This window comes from Leptonychotes weddellii, chromosome 4, assembly GCF_054177405.1.
Source record: "Leptonychotes weddellii isolate Sample4059 chromosome 4, ASM5417740v2, whole genome shotgun sequence".
Lineage (NCBI taxonomy): Eukaryota > Metazoa > Chordata > Mammalia > Carnivora > Phocidae > Leptonychotes > Leptonychotes weddellii.
The window spans coordinates 89,909,065-89,933,585 of NC_138372.1; the positions used below are offsets into that span (position 1 = coordinate 89,909,065).

Below are 24,521 nucleotides of genomic sequence, written 5' to 3' on the forward strand. Positions count from 1 at the left end.
CAGTTCTTACCGAGCTTTGCTACCCACCTGGCACTACCTCAGCCCTATCCATGTGGTATCCTGACGATGCACCCCAGCACCCAATCCTGCTGCCTCTACCTTCCAACCACATCCCCCTACCTCCCATTCAATCCCCCTCTCTTGCAGTCATTTCTTATCTGCATTGTTCCTATGGCCTCCCCAGCTGGTCCCCCTGCTTCTCCTTTGCCCACTCTACAGAGTGTTCACAAAGCCGCCAGAGTAATTCATTTACACATTCCAGTCATTGTAATTTCACTCCTGTTCAAAATCCTCCAAAACATCCCATTTCACTGGGAGTAAAAAAGTCGCAGTCTTTAAAGGGGCCCACAAAACTTTCTAAGTCCTAGCCCTGACTGTGTTTAAACTTCATTTCCTACTACTTTCTGGTACAATGGTCTACTTGAAATCCCTTAAATGCCAGAAGCTTGGCTTAGGGTTTTTGCTGCTAGACCCCTGCCCGGAATACTACTCCCCCAGATAGTTGCCTGGCCCACTCAAGTCTACACTCAACTGTCATCCTTTTAAAGAGACCCCTCCCCTGACTACACAGTATAGAACCCTAACCTGAAGAGTAGGGTAGCTGAATGCAACGTCATACATTCAGCCCATGGAGGACTATGTCGCTATAAAAAAGGAATGAGGATGATCTCTATGAACTGATATGGAATGATTAACCAGACATATGGTTAAGAGACAAAAACGAGGTACAAAAGAGTACATAGAGTATGTTACTATTGTTACTGTTGCTGCATTATCTATTTATATCTACAAAAAGAAACAAAGATAAAACAGAAACAAGCAGTACCTATTATGACAGAGGGAGAGGGTAGGAATAGGATTTCTCTGAGCATATCTCTATATGGTTTGACTGGCACTATATTAATATTTTACATATTTAAAAATTAAATCAAGGGGGGAAACCCTAAAACTGAATAGAAACAAAACAAATTAATGCAAGTATATATTGAGTTGATAGCATAACCACTCAGAAGAAAAAAAATTAATCCAAGTAATTTTAAAAGACAGTATTCTGTACATATACAACAGGCTATATGGAAGAATAAAAAAAACTGTGAAGAAACTTTGAACTGTATTTAGTAAAGTTTGTGCTTGGTAGTGTTCTTGGTATAGCAATTACGAAACTATTTTGTGTTTAATGTATATTAGGAAAACATACTGATTCTATGAGGAATAGAGTTCTCACTGTGGCAAAGGGAGGTACTAATAGGGAATGGAGGAAGAGAAAGATGAACCAAATTGTTAGATTAGGCTTAGCGGTAACAGGATAAACTTATGATTTTGCGAACACTCTATTTCCCAGCTCTGAGAACTGACAGCCTAGAAACCATGACTCCAGTAGCCTTGAGCACACCTAGCACCCCGATATTGATTTCTAAGTCCCATCTCCCACTAAAAGGAATGAGAGAATCTAATGATTACAGGCTGAGGCAGAAAAGGTACAAAGGAGTCCAAGACATCCTTCTGTGCCAGAAAGTAGGAAGTACTCAAAACCTGATGGAAACATGGCAAAGAACACAGAAGCACAGAGGGGTTCCCATTTGCCAAAATCTGGATTACCGAGCATCAAAATAGATGACAAAAATGCCATCTTAAGAAATACCCATGGGTCCATACTTATACTAAAAAAATAAAATTAAAAAAAGGAGATGCTAAAGTTCTTCATTACTGAAGAATGTCAATGATGTATAAAGAAAAATGGGGATAGAGAACTGCCATCTACAAATATTTTAGGGGACTTGGGAAAGAATCACCACTGGATGCTAAAACAGCTAAAACATTGGATGAAAGATTGTTGCGGAACAGGGGAGTCACACAATCTCAAAGTGTCACTTGATAAATCATGTATTAATACAAAGGGGAACAGGTGCCTCTGTGATGGAGAAATCCGGTAGATCACCTTAACCAAATAACCAAAGTTAAGGTCTCCAATAATGGGACAAATGGAGTGCATGTGCTCTCTAATGAGATGCACAAAGAAGGACATGACACACCTATGGAACATTCCTGAAAGTTTTAACCAGAATCTAATCATAAGGAAACAGACCATCCAAATCTAGGGACATTCTATAAAACTGGTCCAGACCTTTCAAAAATGGTGATGTCATAAAGTACCAAAAAAAAAAAAGAGTTGGCAAGTTTAAATTAAAGGGGATTAAAGAGGCAGGACTACCAAATGCAGTGTGTGATCCAGGATCAGCTTCTGGACTCTATCAGAAAACAGTATTATATTGATGGTGTATTTCCTGACTTTGATCACGGTTTCATGGATTCCTGGTGACATACTGTTCTTAGAAGACATATGATGAAATATTTACGGGTAAGGTATCATAAGATCTACAACTCTCAAATATTTAGACAAAAAAAAAAAATTAAGTGTGTGTGTAAATAGAAGTAAACCAAATGTGTCAAAATGTTAATAACTGGGGATTCCAGGAGAAAAGTGTGTACGTGTTCATCATACTATCTTTTGCAACTATTCTAAAGATTTCCAATGTCCCAAAGTTTTAAATAAATAAAAAGAAATATTAACCATGCCCACTCCCCTTTCCTCTGCATTACTAATCTCTGTATTAGTGTTTACTTTACCACCACCCAACATCTAGATATTTACTCATTTATTCACTTTCTGTCTCTCTCCCCGACTATGATGTAAGCTTCGAAGAGGCAGGGAAGTCTGTTTCTTGTAACCTCGGTCCCTTGTACAGTGCCCAACACATAGTGGACGCCCAGTAAAACTGTGTTCAGTGACTCATGTTCACAGTCTCAGAAGTACATGTTATCATTACCCTCCCTCACCATTGAGGGGTGCTCTCTCTCTCTCTCTCCCAAGGCAAAGATAGTAAGGCTCACAGAAGTTAGGTAACTAACGGAAATTATAATTCCATATAAGGAGCAGGGCCAGGGCGGGAAGCCAAGCACTGACTGGAGAGCTGATGCTCTTTATCACTGGTGGGCTGCTTCTCATTGAGTCAGGCTCCGCCTGTACCTGCATCTCCCTGATGTCCACAGTCTCAGGGGGGTCCTGTGATGGCATCCCCACCTCCGATGACTCCCAGCTGCAACGCTTCCTCCATACTGCCGCCAGATTATTCCTCCTAAACGCATGGTTCTGATTCTATGAGGCCCAGAAAGAATTCTCCAAACTCCCATCCGGGACGTGCAGGGCTCTCTGCTGTGGGGCCTCCAGCTCCCACCAGCACACTTAGGCTCCAGGGACACTGAATGACTCTCAACTGCCAGGTTCACCCTGTACACTGTGCTCCCGTCTTTTTCACCTCTTGAAATCTTTTCCCACGTCATGGCTCATCCACACACCGTCTAGCCTTGGAGGCCAGGTTCAAAAACCCTCCCCTTCCAAGACGTTTTTGCGTCACAAGAGATACTTGATTCACAAAAGACGTTCTTCGCTCCCTTCTCTATGCACGCCCATAGCACTTTATGCTCAGCCTATCTTAATTAACGACATTTACTTCTGTGCCTTAGACCGTAGGACCTTTGAGATCTCTCAACCCCTCCCTGCTAGGCGGGCCTCCATAGACACATACCCCATAGGCACTCCGTGGAAGCTGAGTGCAGAATGAGGATTGGAAGATTGATCTGTAGTATGTGCAAAGGGGCCCCCAACGGGAAACCCTCAAGGAAAGAAGAACTTGTTAAGCGTTTGTTACTACGCTCCAGGGGGTTGGCTATGACTGTGTGTGTAGGGGTTTATAAAGGTGGGGAGATAAAAATGGAGACAGATACTTATTTCATGGGGCTGTTAATTTGGCTGAGAAGTGGGAAAGGGATGAAAGCAGTTCTAGACGCACAGAGTTCTTGGACGTTTTCAAGGGAGGGGAAAGGAGCACCAGCCGCCCTGCTTCGGAATCCTGGGGCGATTCAGACATTTCTCTTGGCCGGTCCCTGTCCCGAGCCCGGTACCCTTCCGGCAAGAGCACAACTCAAACGCGGCGCGGCGTTGGAAGGGGGGGCGGGGGAACCAATCGGCTGTGGCGGCTCCTGCGCCCCACGCGGCGCGCCGCGGATAAGCCGCGTTCTTTGGGTAGGTGGAACCCGCTGCCGGGAGCCGTCCTGGGAGAGCTCACCGGCTGCGGAAGCAGTGAAAGGGCCGTGCAAGCGCTCGGCGACCGTACCCCGCGGGGGTGGTGGGGGCGACAAGTGGCTCAGCAGTCACTGGAACCTCAGCAGAGGCACACCCTTCCGGAGGTGTGGGGTGGTGGAGAGGTGAAAGGCCTTGGGGGAGTTGGGGGTTAAGGATTCTTAAGAGAAGAAACCACTGGAGAAGTGAGCGAGCCGGAGTCCCGTCCCTATTCCAAACGCGGATTCCGGTGCCTAAAGTCAAGGTTGCCTCCTGACTACCCACGGGAGACTTGTTGAAGTGACAACTCGGCCGGACAAGGTCCGGCTGGCTGCGTTTCTTCTCCCCAACCCAGTTGTGGCCACCTCGAGCCCCGCCCGTCCACCCAGCCCCGGAGCCCTCAAGCCACCGACACCCCCAGCGCTGCCCAGTCCCCGCCAGGGCCCGGGGAAGGCCTCCACTCACCGAACTGGAGCAGCAGGCAGACCACTCCGAGGACCCCCGCGGCCCAGCCCCAGGCTATCCCGGCGATCATGGCGCGTCCGGCGGGCCTCTAGGGCCGGACTGCGCAGGGGAGTACTAGTAAGTTCTGGAGCAGCCTCCCGCGGTTCTTCCCCACCCCGGGGCCTGCCCCGCTCCCGGCGCCGCCCTGGCCCCGCCCCTCATGGGGCTCTGGCCGCTGCTGCTTCCTCTGCCGGCAAGTCCCCGGAGCCGTTCCGCCGCCTCCCGTCCGCTCTGCGGAGCTCTTCCTTCAAAGTGGCTTGCGTTTTTAAAACCAGGCTTATTTTCGTTCCTCCCGCTCCTCCAGCACTTTTCCTGGACGTTTGGGACGTGACGAAGGCAACTCCGTAACTGGGGGTGTCGGGGAGGAGGGAGGGGAAGCTGTGCCCCCCCCCCCCGCCCGCAAAGCTGCGTCCCACTCGGCTTGACCCTACGGTGACAGGAGAACTCTGCCGAAGGACTGGGAGGCTCCGAAGCACTTCCTTCAGCGTTTTCCAGCAGCAGCAACATGCTAAACAAAAGGAAACGGGACATTGTGGGCAACTGCTAGAACGTGCGGGGTTACCTGGTGCAGCCGGTCCCGCCGGTCTCAGTCAAGTTCAGACCACGTTTTCCTTAAGCCTGCCACCCCCACCCCCAACCCTCTCTTTCCCCGGAGCTGGGACTTCTAGCCTTGGGTTTCTCCCTTCTCAGTTTCCTTTGTTTTCCTCTTCCTCCATCTCAGCTGTGGACTTTCCCTTAGGCTAAGGAGTCAGGTCTGGTCGCCCCCTCACTCTTCGGCCTCCTCCGAAACCTCCCGCCCCAGCTCCGAAAGGCACCTGGAACACTCCGTGCTGGTGGTTAGTCTTTTTTTTTTTTAAGGTAGATTATTATTTATTTGTTTGTTTGTTTGAGAGAGAGAGAGAACGAGCCGGGGGAGGGGCAGAGGGAAAAGCAGACTCCCCGCTGAGCAGGGAGCGGGACTTGGGGCTCCATCCCAGGCCCTGAGCCAAAGGCAGCGGCTTGACCGACCGCGCCACTGAGGCGCCCCCTAGTGGTTAGTCTTCTTGACGGGCTTGTCCTCCCTCAAATCTGACCCGACCAAATGACTCCCAGAACCAGCTCCTCACGTGGCTTCCCTGTCTGCCCCCTTTCAGAGGGAAGTACATGAACTGCCCCTGCCCAGCTGTGGGAGCTAAGGGAACTCTGAAACTCTTCAGGTGAACAGGACACCTTGCTGTCCTTATAAACATCAACGTTGTCAGTTGTGAAACCGAGTGGAAATGTGCTTTATTGTTGCTGTCATCTCCATCCTCCTCAAGTGAGGATCACAAGACCACTCAAGACAGTTGAACTGTACTGTAATAATTCATTAGTTCTTAAGTCAGGCATAAGGTCTTAAAAGGTATCTAGGGGCCCCTTGGGTGGCTCAGTCAAGCACCTGACTCTTGATCTCAGCTCAGGTCTTGATCTCAGGGTTGTGAGTTCAAGCACTGTGTTGGGCTCCACGCTGGGTGGGGAGCCTACTTAAAAAAAAAAATACCTTAAATCTTAAAAGGTATTTCTGTCAGTGAAATTTCTGGGACCAATGTCATGAACCGGGAAGCCTCTTACCTTAAAACCTTCCCTACCATTTGTAGATATTGAGAACATGAGGCAGGTGAAGTGTATAGCACAAAATGTGAGAAAATCAAGTTTCTGTTCTGTCCGGAGCTGGTGGGAACTCAGGCCAACTGAGAAAGGTAGGATGGGGTCAAACTTTTAGACACTGGAGAGCCTCTCAACGTTTTTGAACTGAGAAGTGATTTAACAGCAAACATCTGCTGAGCACTTACCAAGCCAGGCCTTGTGTTAAAGTGCATTACCCGAATTATTTTAATCTTCTTGCTCTCCCTATTTTCAAAGATGAGGAAACGGAGACTCAGAGAAGGTAAATGACTTGCCCAAGGACACACAGTAAGGGGCAGAACTGGGAGTCCAACTGAAGTTAAATCTAAAGTGCCACTCTTACCTTCTCATACAGGAACAGGATGCAACTTTTGGACAGGCGGCCATGCTATTGACTGGACTAGCCAGCAGGCACTGTCAACCCAGCATGGCTGGGGAAAGTTCTGCCCAGTCACGTGGGGCTGGGAAGTATGCCTCAGGTCATGGTCTCCAGCCTTTGGGTGAGGAATGATTTGTTAGGTCTTCTTTGGTTAGATGCTCCTCTGACCAAGACCAACGAGCAATGCCAGCTTCTTCAGTAAGAGAAATGCTGGGCTTCTGTCAAGCAATTTTTTTGAAATATTTACATCACACCCAACGTGGGGCTCGAACCCAAAACCCCAAGATTAAGAGTCACATGCCCTACTGGCTGAGCCAGCCAGGTACTCCCTTCTACCAAGCATTTTTAGAGGAGCTTCTGTGCATGGTCCAGCAGACTTTATGAGTCAAAAGTGGCTCGGAACAGTGGACCCGAGTTAGGCAATGGGCCAAAAAGGCTCTATTCGTATACTGAAGACTTGCCCCCAAAAGGAGAGTGGATGTATTTTTCATCCTGTGGCCAGTATTGAGGTCCAGTCTTACCTGCTTGTCACTGTAGATAAATCATGAACTAGAGGTAAGAAAGGAGGGCTCATCCAACCTGCTCACGTGGCCTGAGGTAGCTACTCTTCCTAGCATGTCTGTCTCTGGTACTCGGGCTCTAGTTCTTGCCAACCTTGGAACTACCCCCAGGAAGCTTAGAAATCCCAGGATGAGCTGAACAAAACACTGCTCCCAATCTTGCATACATGGAAATTGTCCCTGCCTCTTGTGGAAATGTACATCCATTTCCCTTATATAAACACTGGGCAGATTTGCACCAAAGGTGTAGATGGGTAATCTTCTTCCACAATACTCCATTTCCCTTTTTAAAATGTTCCCTGGCAGGAGCACCTGGGTGGCTCAGATGGTTAAGCGTCTGCCTTCGGCTCAGGTCATGATCCCAGGGTTCTGGGATCGAGCCCCGCATCGGGCTCCCTGCTTGGAGGAGAGCCTGCTTCTCCCTCACCCTCCTACTGTTCCCCCAGCTTGTGCTCTCTTGTTCTGTCAAATAAATAAAATCTTAAAAAAAAAAAGACTTAAAAAAATGTTCCCTGGCAGAAAGCATTTGGGAGAAAAATTAGGCAAAAGTAGAACGTTAAGACATAACATGGAAGCATTCTGGGTACCCAAGGGATAAACAATCCCATTTCAACTCCTGGCCAGGCCAGCAGCTGCAAGAAGTTGATAAGGATGCAGCAGATGCGGCTGCAGAGCAGAGGAAAGCACAGATTAAAGCCTCTGAAAGGTTTGGATTTTTAAAGAGAAAAGGAAGCGCCTCCCTCTGCTTTTTACCCGCATATTTCTTTTGCATATTCTGTGCAATGTAAAGAATTACAGATCATGTATCACTGCTGTGGTTTTAATCATACTATCATTCTCATTTTGCAGAAGTGGCCAACTCCTCTGTACCACGCCAGCGTTCGAGGGACGCGGGGAACGTGGACTGGCGTGCTGTGCAGGAAGGCACCCTGAGCAGGAAGACACAGCTCCTGTGCGGTTCCTGTATCCTGGAAAATGCTTGCTGACAAGTCCAGGTCGGGACAACACTCCATCGTTTGGGAAAGGTGGTGTGGTCTTGCTGCGGAGGCCCTCTGTAGCCAAGGGGAAGGTTATTCCCCGTTCCTGCGCTCCTTCTCCATCAGTCTCCTCCCACCCCTTCCTGTCCCGTCCCCCTGAAAAGGAAAGCTGGTTAAGGAGCTCTGCCTTCTGAACCTGCCTATCGGGCCTCCAGGTGTGTGGTGTGTGCACAGATCTGGGAGCAGCATGGCCTTGACAGTCACGGTAGTTGTGTGCATTTACTATGAATCATCTTCAGCAGATGGCAGTAAAGCGTCTTGGGAAAGCCTTTATTGTTTTGTTTTGTTTTGTTTCCCCCATCATTTGTACAAAGGCACTCTTTCGGCTGGGGGCAGGGCGGGGTAATAAAGGCTGCAATTCTTGACCCTTGAGCCTAGCAGGCCAACGCAATGCCAGGGGCAGAACTCCACGCTCCCAGGGTGGTTTCACGGAGAGAGGCTGGTTAAGAGAAAGAAGGACAGTGGGCTCCAGTAACTGCAAACAGCCATATTTTCAACATAATTTACTACAGGTCTCTGAAGTGTATATAAAACATTTTAGTGCAACATTTTACAAATAGTTCTCCTTTAAAAAAAAAACCAAAAACCAAAAAAAAACCAAACAAAAACAAACAAAAAAAAACAAACCAAAAACAGATCAACAGCTCTCTACATCATGCATGGGTAGTTTCCTTACCCTACCTGTTTTTTCAACAATAAACGCAGAGAAACCATTGTTTGAAAAGAATATGAAAACCTGCTACAGAGACACCCTGATGGAGGAGGGTGTGGTCATATCCATGTCCTGGGATGGGCCTAGCACCGGGTAGTTTTTCATGAACGCAACATTGTAGCTGTAGATAAGTCAAGAGTATAGCTGTTAGTTTTCCTCTCCTGGTCCATGGCCTAGAACTCCTGTAGGCCGTGTACAATGAGGTCTCCAGCCACTGGAGGGCACCATTACCACTCATCTGACACCACATTTCCATAGAAATGGCCAAACAAGGTCCTGGGGCTTTTCACAGAAAGTTGAAAAGCTCACCCTTGGATGGTATCCCCCAGCCCAATAGAAAATACACGGGGACAAAAACAAAACAAAAACCCAATTGTTAAAATACTGGCTTCGGTTTCTTTTCTTCCTTTCAAATTTCCTGCAACTGCTTCACATATTTAATTCCGTGCATTACCTACTTTTCTATAGCTGTGAACCAATGCAAAGTCAACTCTTCTTAGTCCTCACATGCCCAGTCCCGGCTGGCCCTCTGGCATCTTCCCCTTCTCACAGAGGAAAGTAAGTCATCTTCCCTCATTGACACAGGCTACAAATGAGGGGCCAATTTTCCACCGAAAGCCCCGGCGCCGGAAAGGGAGAAATGGGGCAAAGGACTGCCTTCTTCCCTCACGGCCGAGCAGGTGTACTCTGTACGTCCGAGGCGCTGATGCAGTACACGTGATAAATGGGAGTGAGCACATCAGGCAACAGAGGGATGCAGGCGGCGCTGCCTGCACACGGTCTCATAGGAGAGCACTGGTGCGGGCGGAAGAAAGGGAGGCAGGTCTCCACAAGCCTGTTGGTGGTCTTGCTTCCCCTCAACTACGCAACAGCAGAGCATCCGCTGAGCACCCCCACGGACCCCGACACGGATCGGCACCCACCTGGCCTCCCGGGGAGTCTGTTCAGCCTCAGAACAATCATCTCTCTGGTCAGGCTTAGCTCCAGAATCCCTGGTGGCTTTTGCCAAACTGGGAATTCCCTGGGGAGTCAAGATGCAAGTTCAAGAGGAAAGGAGATGGCGCTCTTAACCGGCAAAACAGAGAAGCGCCGGGGCATGAGCACGCCTCCCATGGAGTGCGCAAAAGGCAACACTTGTGACCCACGACGGCGTGCCAGGGGAGCCAAGCACGTTGCCCCACAGTGTGAAGGAACAGGGTGACACTGGCTCTGCTGGGCTTCAGTGGGCATTCGAATGAAAAGCCACCATAGCAATGAACAACCAAATCGCCTGAAACCACAAACAAGATCTAAGAAAGGGGAAGGCAAAGACCCACACAGCCATGTGATGACTTCCCGCTGAGACTAGGTCCTCTGAATGGGTCACAAAAGGGCTGTGTCTGGACCTCTCCGGGGCAGATATTCTCATGGCAGTAAGACCCACGCAGACAGAAATGGTGAATAAGAAAGACACCGTCCTCTTTGAGGAAAATCTACCCGGAGGGAAGAAGAAAAACCTAGTCTTCATACCTCCAGCGTGGCAGTTATACCTCCCCTGGTCTCCAAGGTCAGGCTCTGGAAACTACCCCATCCCACCACTGACCCCTGCGGGAGCTTAGCGGTCAGCCCGCCCCGTGCCCTCCAGGTATGTGGTGTCCTGTGGGTAGCTGCTTGGGCCCCTTGTGGTCAGCTCAGCACTGTCCCCTTTTCAGGCTCCCTGGCCACTTTCCCTTAAGAGTTTGGCAAAGCACCTTAAAATAGAAGCCCACCCACTCACAGTTATCAGTTAGAGACATCTGGTGCAGAACAGATCAAGCCAACAACTAGCCTTTTGTCCTTCCTTCCCTAATCACTGGCTCTGATCAATCTGAAAGTCAGTAGCTGCTAAAAGCAGTGTGTTGCCCACTTTAGCTGGCAAAGTGTGTGCTGTTTGGAGCTTCTGACTTATTCTCCAACAAAGTGGGTTTTTTGTTTTTGTGGGGGTTTTTTTGGCAAGCTTGGGATGAAGCCTATTCTTTGCCTCCCTGACAGGCTGGTCAGGCACCATCTACTCCTAATGGGGTTATGCAGGATTTCTGTTGTACGTACACAGTTCTTTGAAGCAAAATTCAATGCTTTCATCTTGACTACTACAAAGTGGTTCCAACCACTCCAGCTGAGGGAGAAGATAAGATACAAATTGGGCCCACACTACACATAATTTTCGAGTCTCGTTAAGAAAGTAGAAAACGTTTGGGTGTGTTCTGATCCGTGGGTAGCATTTTCAAGTACGCGAAAACAATAAGTCTTGGAAGAGATTCCTTTGCGCCATAAAGTTCATCCCTCCTTTTGCCATCGGTGGTACCTTAAAGAGAAATTCGTCCGTCACGTTATGGAATCCAAAAAGGGTAAACCAAAGGGATTTAAAAAGAGTCCATTACAAAGAATAAGAACCCCTGTCACATCTATATGAGAATACTATATAAATCAGTGAGTAGACATGGCACCTGGAGCTACTCACTACATTACCGGAAACAGAAACAAGGAGCCTAATTCTGCAGGATAAGGACATCTGCTCCAAAACAGCTAACCAACCAGGACTGCCACTGAGAGGCAGTCTGTCTCTGTGACTGATTGGGGACTTTGAACACTTCTCAAGTTTGACAGTTTTCGGGCAAGAGCACTCCAGAGGTTGGGTGCCGTCTGCTGAGCGATCGCAGAGCAAGAGGCAGGAAGGGAGAGTCTCAGCTCCTCTGTGGCTGAGGTCCGCTGGGCTCCCCTTAGTCTATGGCTCCTGGGTGGATACTGAGCACAGGGGGCTCCAGGCAAGTGGGGGAGTAGTTGAGGTGTGGCTCTTTGATCCACAACAGGGGCACCCCATTCTTCCCATCCGAGTTCTTGCTGGAGTTCCGGCTCTTGAAGCGCACCAATAGGATGGTGATGATGAGGATGCCGAAGATGGGGAAAGGGTAGAAGAAGACGAAGTAGAAGAGCGCGTCATTGGAGCAGATGATGGACTGCAGGGTGGAACCTGGAACAGAGGCAAGACCGTGAGGGCTGGGAGCCTGGACCGCCGGCCCTTGTTCCCGAAGCCCTCGCCCAGCCCAACCCAACTCCCGCCCCCACCCTGTCTTTCCCTGGCTGCTGCTAAGGGAGGGGAGACCACCCCCCTAGCCCTGTTCACACAGCAGCGCCTCTTCTGATTCCCAGCTGAAGTTCATTCAAAGCAATGCCTCCGTCTCCCGCGGGGAGCCAGTACTGTGCTTGGAGAGCCATAGAATCAAATACAGTTTATTGATTGTGAACCCAACTGCATCTAGATGGTGGAGCAGCTGACCACCCCAGTCCGCACTGCCTGCCCGGTGATACTTCACATGTCCCAATGCACTCAGTCCTGCTCCAAACGTCCTTCTTTGGGACGGGACCCGTTCTCTCCCCCCGCCAGCTTCTGAGAGCAGTTTTACCAGAAATGATGCTTACTTGCTTAACATTATCAATTGAAATGCCATTATGGACCATTTACAAATGTCCACAGTGAATTCAGTGCTAGTTATTCCTGGATATGGAAGGGAATGAAACCCGCTCCCCCCACACCCCAGACCCAGTCGAGGTCTGCTCTGGCGTAGGAGACCTCAGCAGGAGACCTTCCATTTTCTCTGGAAAATAAGGCTGCTGGATGACCTCTATGTACTACGAAACTTAAATAGGGACATCCACAGTGGGCAGATAAAATGTGGTCTAAACACCTTCGCTTGTACTTTTGGGTTATTCAGTAGATTGTTAGGGTGTCTGAGTATGATTTAGGCTTTTCTCTGCTTTCATTTCTACTGCATAGCTGTTGCTCAGTATTATTAAGAATATTCAACATGCACTTACACTTATTAGATTTCCAAAGTATATGAAATTGCTCACAGTCACCCACTTTTGACCTACAAAACTTCAATTTCATATGGTTCCATCTCCTAAACAGGAGGTAGTCAAAGAAAAGAAAAAGCTGACAAAACGAGAAACCTCATATCAATTTACCCGGTAAAACGTTTTGGCTGAAACGGAAAAGAGGTTACAGTTTCCAGCAGATTTTTTATTTCTGCATTGCAGGCCAAGTTTACGGTGACAAACGCCATCTTCAGTCTGCTCTATGCCACACTTCGACAGAAGGGCAACTTAAAAGAGTGCCTTGTGAGAAAAAATCATTTAGGTCAGCAATTATTTCTTCCAGTCTCTGGCCATGGAGTCCCTTGATGTGATGAGAATTCTGAGCTCTGGACCTTTCTGGAGTAGCCACTGATGGTGAGCAGGGCCCTGCAGTATCCCTGGTCATCCCAGCCAATCATGCAGAATCCAGCTCAACCTCCAAGTCACCCTCCAAAATACACACGAGCCAGGAACTTGAGAAAAACAGAGCAGCGACGCACTCGGGCTTCATTTTTTGTCCTCCTTCTGAGTCTGAAACACGCTAACTGGCTAAAGTAGGACTAGGCTGGATATTCTAAAGAGTGACACCGTAACATCTCACAAGATACTTGGATAACGAAATCTTACTAAAATAGAATCTGGTGGAACATCGAGTTGATTAGGAAGATTACTGGATGGTATGTTCTCACTTGAACTCCTAACCTCAATTGAGGGTCAACTATACGAACTGGCATGGCAAAGTCGAAATGCCTATGACAAGTGGGAAAACTGCTTATTAACCCATAATCGAGCTCTGATTTTATTCTTCCAGACCGCTGGAACCAACGATTGGAACCAACAGAGACATCCTTCCCCTGCAACTTGGGCAAACTCACTTGTGTCCAGAACCCGGATGCCGATGGGGGCCGACTCCTCTTCCGTCAGCCGGTACCATTCCTTCTGAGGGCTGGGCAGCCACTCCTCCACTCGGCAGGAGTAGTTCCCCGTGTCCTGGGGGCTTGCCTGCAGCACCGTGAGCCGATAGAGCAACGGGGAGAGCCTCTGGAAGCGAAGCCTGCCCTCCCAGGGGCTGCCTTCTGGGCCAAAGACGGCATCTGGGCCCACGCTCAGCAGGGCCATCCGCTCCATTGGGTCCTCCTCCTCCTCCTCCTCCTCCTCGTCCCCTTCCTCCTCCTGTTCGCCCAGGCCAGGGCCGTCCCTTTCCCCTCCAGCTTTAGTCCTCAGGGAGTACCAGGCCACGGCAAAGCGGGAGTCCTGACTTGACCGAGAAACAATGCTGCAGTCCAGCTGGAAAGCTGCCTTCTCGGACACTGTGGCATTGGGGACCACCATGTCCACCTGCAGGGCAGCATCTGGGGGAGGCGAGGGGCAAAAAAGGAAAAAAGAGGCTGTTTTAACTTCTTTGCTCACAACAACCTGCATGTCCGTCACCAGATACACTCTAGTAACATAGTAATCTACAACACACACCTATTGAAAGGAGCAAAATGGAATGAGAGTCTCTAGAAAGATCGCTAGGCTATAGAACACTGGGTACCCTACAAGTCACTGTGTGCAGAAGAAACTGTGTTTTATTCCGACACACGTATCTGTTTCTATTGGCATCGAATATCTGCAGAAGAATTCACAAGAAGCTGGTAGTATGGCTGCTTATGGGAATCTGGGAAGGAAGGGACACTTCTTTTCACGGTAACCTCTTGCAGGGGCTGAAGGGTCCCCCTAAAAATTCATGTCTATCTGGACCCTCAGAATGTGACCTTGATTGGAAATAGGGTCTTTGCAGCTGTAACGAACTCACCCTGGATTTAGGGTGGGCCCTAATCCAATGACTGGTGTCCTGATAAGAAGACAAGGGGACACACAGAAAGGACATAGAGGCAGAGATTGAAGCAATGCAGCCACAAGCCAGGGGACACTTGGGGCCACGAGACGCTGGAAGAGCCAAGGAAGGATTCTTCCCTAGAAGCTTCAGGGGGAGCCTGGCTCTGCTGACAACTTGCTTCTAGACTTCTAGCCTCCAGAACTGTCAGAGAATAAACCGTTGTTGTTTTAAGCTATGAAGTTGGTACTAATTTGTTGTGGCAGCCCTGGGAAGAATTTCACCCCTCGGCCTCTGAGTTCAAACTGTGTGCATGCGGACCATTATCTATGCCACAGTGAACCCGAGGAGGTAAGTAATCTCCAAGGACTCAAGCCCGAGACCTGAAAGGGCCCCTCGCCCTGAGCACAGAGCCCCCAGAAGGATGACATGGACAGCATCCTCCCGACAGAGACGGGAGACACAAAACGGCCAGGGAAAGGTACCAAGCAGGGGAGTCACACTTCAGACAGCACCAGGCAGCCATAATCTGTTTCTTGATTTTGCTGTGCACCCCCCCTTTTTTTTTCTGGCTCAACAGGGTAGGTACTAAACAAATAATCCATTCCCTACCTCCTAAATGGCCTGTTTGGCTCTGTTTATGAAATGCTCATAAAAGATGCCAACATAATGGTAACAAAAGTACAGATACCAAATCAGATTCTGCTTGGATGAAGACCAAATAGGAGCATTTCCCAAGTACTGTCCTGGGCTTTCAATGAATTGGCTTAATGTTGCTCAAAGGTGAACACAAAGCTGGGGGTTCCCCCACCTTTGTGGGGCTCTACCAAGCCCCTCCACACCCGCCATGGCCCATCTAGAATCTTGGTTTGCATCGCTGGCACAGAAAGCCTCGGGAACCGGCTACAGGTGGCAGGAACAGCACCTCAGCCCAGCTCCCATGAGGGAGAACACGCTGGAGGGCAAGGTGGCAGGGCGCAGAATATCCGTTCATAGGCGACTCACGCTCCTTGGCTCATCAGCTGATCCTTCCAGAGAGCATGGCTAACTGTAACCCCAGAGCCATCAGAGAGAAATACTGCAGATCAAGGAGCAGTCTAGGGCACCTTTGCTCTGCACAGTCTACCACAGTGGTATCCTAAAGCTCCTGGTGGCTGGCCAATGAGACGCAATACACCCAAAATGGCAAGACGATCAGAGACCACTGGACATTTAGTTCCTCGGAAGGGCCTCTTCCCCATCTACTCTCCCTTTGTTTTCTTCTTGTCTGAATACTTACAATCTAAAGATTTATTTATTTTAGAGAGAGAGAGAGCGCGCACAAGCGGGAGGGGCAGAGGGAGAGGGAGAATCTCCAGCAGACTCTGCACTGAGCGTGGAGCCCGATGCAGGGCTTGATCTCACAACCCTGAGCTGAAACCAAGAGTCGGTGCTTAATTGACGGCACCACCCAGGTGCCCCTGAATGCTTGCTATTTAAGCATTTGAGTTTTAATTTAAATTTCCTGGCTCCTTCCAGTGCCTCGTCTGCAGTAATGACTCAATGCAAGTTTTCTGAATGAAACTAATGTCCGCCTGTCCATGCCCCCCCCCCGCTTTAACATATCTCTGTACTAATTTGGTTGCCCGTGTCTGTCCCCTTCTAGAATAGGCCAAACCACCTCCCTGTGCAGACTTTAGCACTCTTTCCTGTTTCAGGTATAAGTCCCAAGAAAGTCCGCTTCTGCCTCCTCTCTGTATGTTAGGCAGGAATGCCGCCGGTGCTCCCTAAATGTCTGCCAACCCACCCACCCCCGCCCCAGTCTCCCTGCAGCCCTAGTGTGGGGACGCGCACATGGGTGGGTGTTGGGGGAGAAGAGTGCTCAGCTGCCACCTCTCTACAATTTCACCTTTGGGAGAAGACACGCAGCAGTTTTTAGGCACGGTAAAAAGAAAAAAAACAAAAGCTCATGGGAACTATGAGTAACTCAAAGCAGAGGTGATTTCCCATCCAGTGTAGGGAAGACACAGAGCAGCGAGATAATGCCCCTTTCCCGGAACAAAGGGCGTATTCACTCCTGAAGTGTGTTCCGTGACACATGGGGCAGGCACAGCTGCGAGGCTCCACCCACGAAAAGAGCCGCTCTCGTGCGACATGCAAACATGACGGACGCTTCCAAAAGACCACTGATCGGAAGGCTGGGATGCGCGGGAAACGAACAAGACAAAGCGCTCACACCGACGCAGGCCACCAGTTCATTTCTGCTCCATGTCCTCCGGGGGACCACTGACTTTTTGCTGGGACTAGGATGGACGACGATGTGATGTCGCAGGGGACCCAGGAATCCGGCTTACCTCTGCTTTCATTACGGGTTGAAATGGGTAACCATAACTCTACCGAGTAATTATGTGCATTTAGCAACTTTAGAAACGACAACAAAGACAAGAAAGGCCACACAGAGCAGTCACTGGTACCAACAAAATTATTAGGAAATGAGATTGAATTTCATCTCTTCCTATTTTAAAGCATGCTATTTCTATTTAAAGCATGTGAATCAATTCTTTTCCACTGTAAATCCACAGGCTTAATTTTTTTTAAACCACATGGCTACTGTTTCAAGATTTTTGCACATCCACCACCTTCTGAGTCTGAATGTACTCTTAAAAAGAAAATACTCTATGTTCTGCAACAATTAATCGAAAAATGCTACTGTGGTTAAGAAATAGAATCACTTTAGGCCAAAGCCAGATGTGCCATTTTCCTTTCACGAGGGGAAAAAAAATGTGAGACAAATCTGAATGCAAATGCAAAATGTAAATGTTCATAAGTTTAACTGCAAACAATGTATTAATACACTCATTTTGTGCAGCGCATAAAGTATGACACTTGGAGGGGAAATACGCAGAGCAGTGACAGCCTGGGGACATTAACCCTCACCTGGCCGCATGATGGTCACAGCCATCTGCCCAGCAGTGTCCTCTGCCCGCTTATACCACACGCCGCTGGGGCTGGGCAGCCACTCCTCCACGCGGCAGCTGTAGGTCCCGCTGTCCTGCACTGCCACGTTCTGGATGAAGAGCCGGTACACACCGGGGGAAGGGCTCTCCAAATGCAGCCGCCCCTTCAGGTTGTTTTTGGCCGCCTGTTCCCCGTAGTGGAAGGTAGCCTCGCGGCTCAGGCGGGCCACGGTCTCCCGTTCCGGGTGGTTGGGCTTCCACACAAACCACTCCACCACCAGCTGGGAGGCCGCGCTGGTGCGATTCAGCACCACACACTCCAGCTGCACCTGCTGTGTCTCCAGGACCGACAGATTCCCCTGCGCTTGGCTGAGCCTCAGGCGGCTATCTAGAAAGGCGAGGAAAGACATATTAGCCTCACGGAATGACAGACCACCCACATGCACCCTTTCCACGTACATTCTGAGTCCCCTGATCACGCGTCTGAGTGCATGGATTGTAAGCAGTTCATGGTAACAGCGGTCCCCCCATTTCTATCTCATCGGTTCAGAGCATAGGAGGGAACAAGCATGAGGTACAGAGGACTCCACATCCAAATGAGAGCAGCCCATGAGCCTATGGTTGACCAGAAGGGCCGGCTGGGAAGGGCCAGGCAGAAAAGGACAAGGTGAGACCCCCTTTCGAACCAAGAGCGAATTTTGAAAACTGACCACATGATGACTAGAATATGTTGGACTGTCCACCACAAAAAGAACTGCAGATGAGACAGTTAAATATGTTCCCGAGTTGGCCTTACGAATTGCAGTTCTTACTTTCTCGGGTTCCCTCTCAAGGTGGGAACAGAACAGATCTAACCTTAGTAAAGAGAAGCCTGGTATTGATAGAACCTGTGACTTGAAAACTCAGCCAATCAGATTCTCCTCCAGAGAAAAAAGTGTCCCTAATGATGGTATGCCCTGACGACATGCGTGTAATTTCATAAAAGGTCCTGATGAGCCTATCTGGACCGGGGGGGGGGGCCTCAAAAACCCACAAAACTGTAAAAGCATACAAGCACCTGGCGAAGGACACTTCCTGAGTGATACCCGAGGAGGGGGGAGGGCCATGCACAGAGCACTTTTTACTTTTTTTTACACTTCAAAACTGTCGGAATGTTTTACCATGCAATGCAGTAACTCCTGTAATTAAAAGGTCAAAAAATTAAAATAACAGAAAAAACGGGTGCCTGGGTGACTCATTCGGTAAAGTGGCCATTCTTGGTTTTGGCTCAGGTCACGATCTCAGGGTCATGAGACCGAGCCCCGAGTTGGGCTCCACATTCAGCGCAGTCTGCTTGAGATTCTCTCTCTCCCTCTGGCCCTCCCCTCGCTCACCCTCTCTCTCTAATAAATAAAATCTTTAAAAACATTTTTAAATAACCAGTCTCCCGAAAATATGCATATACATATATGCGCATGTGCGTGTGCATGTGTGAAGATATTAACTCTGGTTGTCTTTGGGTTGAAAGATTATTTTCTTCTCTTTTTGTGTGTTTTCCAAAAGCTCTATAAGCATATTCTTTCTCATCGGGAAAAGAAGGAGAGGGGTGGTGCGTAGAGAAAAAGAACTAGAAGCAGGGGAAGAAAAAAACAACAAAACGAAAAAAATCACTGAAAAGGAGGGATGTGTTGTTTTAATCAATGTCCTGTGAGTTTTTCTGTTTATAGTGTTAGTATTCCCACAAACAGAGATCTCACTAAATGTGTTTTGACAAACATCCGTGCAGCCCTGTGTGTTGGCCCAGTTAGCTCGCTGTAAGTCTGTAGTCTCAGATGGGGAAATTCCCTTGATAAATTTAGGATCCACTGAGAATCTCTTAGTTTCTGCACAAATGAACAAAGGCAAAGGATGAATGGCGACTAAGGGGGAACTCGAGGTGGGTGGGGGATCATGTCCTCCCAGCAGAGAAAGTCACCAAAACTGAAAACATACAGGAAGGACAGAAACCTAAAAGAACATCTGTGGGCCAAATGACAACTGTCAGTTTTCAAAAGCCCCAAGGACTGGCTTGAGGTCTCTGGAAAAACCAAGAGCGATAATGCAGACCAGAGCTTCCTGGGCAATGCACCCGCAGAACGGTTCACATAAGTGTCACCGAGGTGCTGAGAAGCCTGCATTGGGGCAATCTTAGCAATACAACAAAGCACCCCCATCCCATCAGGAAGGACAGGATAGCACAATAGATTGTAGGCCATGTAGGAATGAGGGATGGAGAGGGAGCTAAAGGCCACATCGTGTGGGGAGTTCAAAGAACTAGAGCTCTTTAACAAGGAGAAGGGGAGACTGACAGGGGCCCCCTTCACGCATGAAAAAATATGACCCAAACTTATTCTGGGTTGTTCCAGGGGCAGATCTAAAACCTGGAGGGGAATTACGTGGAGGAGGGTTTTTCAACGAGTAGGGCTGCCCTGCAGTGGATGGAACGGAGTCCTGCGGAGGTAGGAAGCGTGCTCAGAGAGGTCAGGTGCCACCCCTGGTCTGTCGGGAAGCAGAATGAGGCCTGCACCCACAGGCTCTGAGACAGGGCCGAGGGGTGGTCCGCTCTGGAGATAGGAAGGGCTCCCCGCCTGCCCGGGGGTGCTGAAATGGGTGGTAAGGAAGAAAGGCGAGCAGACGAGGGAGACCAGAAAGTGCCTTCCAGGCGAGAATGCTGGGTATGGAGCCGGCACCAGCCCGAGATCCAGGGTGCAACCTGCAAACCCAAGAAGAGATGCAGGAGCCCCCAGGGACCCTGCCTCGCGGCCTCTTGCCCAGCACAGCCACCCCTGGGGCACCACCTGGTGAGGAAGATGCTGTCCCTAACAGCAGAGCGGAGGGTGCTTTCCTGAGTTGGCCCTACAGCACCAGGACGCGCCCGAGGCAAAGCCAGCAGTCCACACAGCACTAGGGTGAGGGTCTGCACGCCTGCACCCACCCCCAGCGTGGGCCCCACAGAGCCCTGCCGCCCTCCGCCCGGGCAGTCTGTCTGCACGAAAGCCGCTAGCCCAGGACGGCTGCACCCTGGGTCCTTACCTGGCTGCTTCACGGTGACTTCCGTGCGCCCCGAAACCTCCTCGGCCAGCTTGTACCAGGCGTAGTTGGGGCTCAGCAACCACTCCTCCACGTGGCAGTAGTAGCTGCCGCTGTCGCTGACCTCGGCCCTCTGCACCGTGAGGCTGAACAAGCCCCCGGACACGTGCCTCTCGAACTGGAGCCTGGCTCGCAGGCCCTCCTCCTCGGCGTAGGTGCCGTACTCAAAGGCCGAGCTGTGGGTGGTCTTCAGGATGAGCTTGCCGTCGGCATCCGAGGGCTTGTGGACGTACCACAGCACGGCGAAGTGCGAGTTCTGGCTGGTCTGAGACTTGACGGAGCAGCTCAGCTGGATGGGCCTGTTTTCCACCAGGGTGAGGGTCCTCTTCGACTTGCTCACCTGCAACTTGGTCACTGCAGAGGAAAGGGGGTGGGGCAGTTCAGCAGCGGAGCCCCACACAGCTCCCGGGGGACTGAATGCGGCCAGGCTTCCCCCAAAGCGGGGCTCAGCATGAGGGAGGCGGCACGGAGCCGGCTTCACCCCAACATCCCTCCACCTGCCTCCTCCCTGCCTCCCCTCCTATCACGCAGCCTCCAGAGGACTCCGCGAAAACTCAGATCTGCCCAATCACTTCCCTGCTTAGAAAGTTTAATGGCTCCCACCCAACTGCTTATAGCTTATAAAGAAAAAATAATTCCTTTTCACAGTACAAAGTCCCCCAGGATCTGGCTCTCGCCCAACTGTCCTGGCTCATCTCCACGACTCACCCTCCAGCCCCCCCATCTCGCCCCCAGTCCCCCTGCACCTCCTCCCTGAGTTCTGGTTTCTGCTCAGCTGACCTCTCTGCCTGTCTCCTTCCACCATCTCCCCTCTGGCCCTTCTGCGCACTCGTCTTTCCACCCCCTTCTTCCTTCCCACCCTGGGCCGGCAGCCCCTCTCACTGCTAGCACCAGCACCCTCTACATATCTTCCGACTCTTTTTCCTTAGTCTCTCTTCCACCCTAGTCTGTGAGCGCCTTGAGGGCAGAGATCAACCTTTTTTCTGGAAGTCTGCAAATATTTCGAGTGTGCCCCTCCTGATGCTAAGTGCCGGGGATACCCCAAAGAACACCACCATCGTGCCTAGTGGACATTCTCATCGCGGCACCCCCCAGAGCCTGGCACAGTGCCTGGGCTTCAGAAAGTACTCGAATATCTGCTGGGATATGTGGGGGAGAGCGTGCCAGAGAAATAATGATAGCAGGTATTGAAAGGATTGCTAGGGGTGATCTTCCTGGGGCAGAGAGAGGGAGGAGGCTGAGAGGAAAGTGGCAAGCAATGGGACAGAACAGAGTTAACTCCAGTGTCCTTCCCCTTGCCGCCCTGCTCCAAAACCAGAGGGAGGACAGACTCCAGAGTGCCACCCTACCTGTTAATCAACGACTGGGCTCACCTTTAAGGTGGCAAGAAGCCAAGGTCTAAGGAAATATATCTTGGGAGGGTAACCTGGGATCATACCCACTCCATCCTTATTATACCTGGCTGTGCTTCTCCCCTACCCACTATTGTCCCTCTACTGAAAAAGTTTTTTAAAGAAGGAAAAAGACGCAGCTCCAAGTTCCTCCTAGGGAGCAAACAGTGAAAGCAGCTTTTCACACCCCAACTGAAATTTCTGAAAGCCCCAGACAGTCATTTGGACACCTTGGTCACACACACATAAACATTCTGGATGATAGAGAGGATTCAGCAAGCCAAGGGATGGCGGGATCTGATACCCAATGCCATTACTGCAAAAGCAACTCTAAGAACAAGTAACTCAGTGGTGAATCAGGAGACACTCCTCACAAATGACTGCTGAATTCACATTCCCACAGACCTTCCCCAGCCATCAAGAACACACCAATATGAGGGGCGCCTGGGTGGCTCAGTGGGTCGAGCGTCTGACTCTTGATTTTGGCTCAGGTCATGATCTCAGGGTCATGAGATCAAGCCCAGTGAAGGGCTCCTCACTGGGCTTGGAGTCTGCTTAAAATTCTCTCTCTTCCTCTCCCTCTGCCCCTCTTTCCCCCACCCGCTCTTCCCCTCTCTGTAAAAAAAAAAACAAACACACCAACATGAGAGAGAAATCCTACCTCCCACGCCCCACCCTTCTTTTCATCTTGTGAACAAGCCCAGTCCCCTGCCTTCTCCCTTCTTCAAACAGACAAAGTCCTCCAGGGCACACGGGAATCCAGGGCAGGGTTTACCAGTAAGCTTCCCAGCTCTGCAAACTAGATGCACTTAGCTTGCCAGTCGACTTTTCAGATCTGATTCCTACAATACTTGAAACAACCAGCTCCCTTTTCATTCCCTTCCAACCCAATTCACCACATGCAAATGATATCTATATCAGCACAAATGATACCACCTGAATTATCTGGTTCTTGTCCAAAAAACTGGGTTGTTCAGTGTGGAGTAGAAAGAGCTTTAAAATGTATTATTAATTGGGGCTGGATTATTTTTGCAACTGTTACTAAGGAAACCTCAATTGCTATAGTAACTGCATATGTTAAACTGAAATCCTATGACTAAGCCTCAATTCAGTCACGTGGTCTGAGAACAAGAATCCAAAGAAGAAAGATGTTTTAAAGCATTTCCATTTTTTCTTTCCTTCCCATGTCAAAATATTGTGAAGTGTTGAAAAGCTTGAAAGAGAGGCAGTTTTGAAATTTGGTGCCTGCCTGACAGGTGGGCAAGGGGTCAGCTCCTATTCTGCGCTTGGAATTTCCTCCCCCATATCAAGGGCAGGGAGGGCCTTGCCTGAAGCCCAGGAGAGCTGGCAGCCCCCATGCCTAATTAGGAAGATCTCACGAGTCCTGACCAGTACTGCCCTGGGCCTTGTGAAGCCTGCTTGCACCATCCTCCTCCGTAGAGGCTAAGGTGGGTGAGGGGGGGGGCGTGGGTGGGAGACGACGACAAACAGGACACAGCCCACTTTAGGCCTGGAGGAATTTTCATCTACATGATGACAACACCTCACAGCAGTGTTGTGGCGGCTAAACGCAATAGTCTATAGAAAGAGTTTAGCACAGAGCCTGGTATAACATAAACGTGCAATACATTTTTACTATTTCCATTTCATTTTGGTCTCTGGGTTCGGGGCCACATGCAAAGCACACCATGAGATCCAGAACTGTCAAACTAAGTGACCAACTTACTACTAAACGTGCAGCCCCTGGCCCAGGCCCGGTGTCACCTGGGAACCCGTTAGAAAGGCAGACTCCCGGACCCACCCCCCACCCACTGACTCAGAATCTGCCTCTAACAACAAGATCCCTGGGTGATTCCTGTGCACCTTAGAGCCTGAGAATCCCTGGACAGGGCCCCTGTGAAGGAATGGATTTAGGGAGGGCAACCGCACACAGGTCATAGGAAAGCCAGGGACGGAGGCTGGGTTAATCCCCAACAGTGAGTCAGCGGGAGGAAGGGGCAGGAAGAGAGGCTGCCGGGCAAGGCCCCACCTGCTAGCGCAGGCTCAGGCTCAGGCTCAGGCTCAGGCTCACGCCGGTGCTGCCTCCAGGGGGCGCCTCAGGCTCCTGGAGCCAGGCTGTGCCCGGTTTGAGGGACGGGCCCTTTCTTTCTGCATCTGGAGAGTTCCCTTCCTAGGCCTCTCATCGGGCGGGATCATGGGTGTGGCATTCTGGGAGAGGCTGCTGCATTACAGCGAAGACAGCGCATAGCAGGTGGTGAGAGGCATCTGGGGGGACTCGGCAGCAGGGGGGAGCAGTGGCTTCACTGGCTAACTCCCCCGATCCTGCAGACCCTGCTTTGTGCGCACCGCCCACCCCCAGAACTCCTTTCTTCCATCAGTAACGATTCTCTTATACCCTGCAAGAGCTCTTACAGGCCGCCTCACGTTGAGGTTCATTT

General features: G+C 50.1%; 2 protein-coding genes and 2 long non-coding RNA genes across 9 annotated transcripts in view; 2 read left to right on the forward strand and 2 right to left on the reverse strand.

Annotated features, from left to right (window-relative positions):
* Positions 1-4,726, reverse strand: part of LOC115943959 (uncharacterized) — a 1,191,882-nt gene extending 1,187,156 nt beyond the window's left edge. For all 3 annotated transcript variants that reach the window (XR_014144113.1, XR_014144114.1, XR_014144112.1), the window contains exon 1: positions 4,586-4,726. This is a non-coding gene — a long non-coding RNA (uncharacterized LOC115943959). The remainder of the gene's footprint in view (positions 1-4,585) is intronic.
* The window catches only part of ATP1A1 (ATPase Na+/K+ transporting subunit alpha 1), a 343,485-nt gene that overhangs the window by 163,996 nt on the left and 154,968 nt on the right, over positions 1-24,521 (forward strand). The window lies entirely within an intron of this gene.
* LOC145720871 (uncharacterized) lies at positions 4,527-8,879 on the forward strand. Of its 2 annotated transcripts, XR_014144118.1 has the most exons (3): positions 4,647-4,702; positions 5,346-5,460; positions 8,057-8,879. It is a non-coding gene; the product is annotated as an uncharacterized LOC145720871 (long non-coding RNA). The 2 variants fall into 2 exon arrangements; XR_014144117.1 differs by lacking the exon at positions 5,346-5,460 and having other exon boundaries at positions 4,527-4,702.
* Positions 8,717-24,521, reverse strand: part of IGSF3 (immunoglobulin superfamily member 3) — a 92,477-nt gene continuing 76,672 nt past the window's right edge. For all 3 annotated transcript variants that reach the window (XM_081815754.1, XM_081815753.1, XM_081815755.1), the window contains 4 exons: positions 20,636-21,046; positions 17,565-17,972; positions 13,705-14,181; positions 8,717-11,945 (listed from right to left, as the gene is read on the reverse strand). In XM_081815754.1, coding sequence (XP_081671880.1) covers positions 11,695-11,945; positions 13,705-14,181; positions 17,565-17,972; positions 20,636-21,046 — 1,547 coding nt within the window. In that variant the 3' untranslated portion in view covers positions 8,717-11,694. The remainder of the gene's footprint in view (positions 11,946-13,704; positions 14,182-17,564; positions 17,973-20,635; positions 21,047-24,521) is intronic.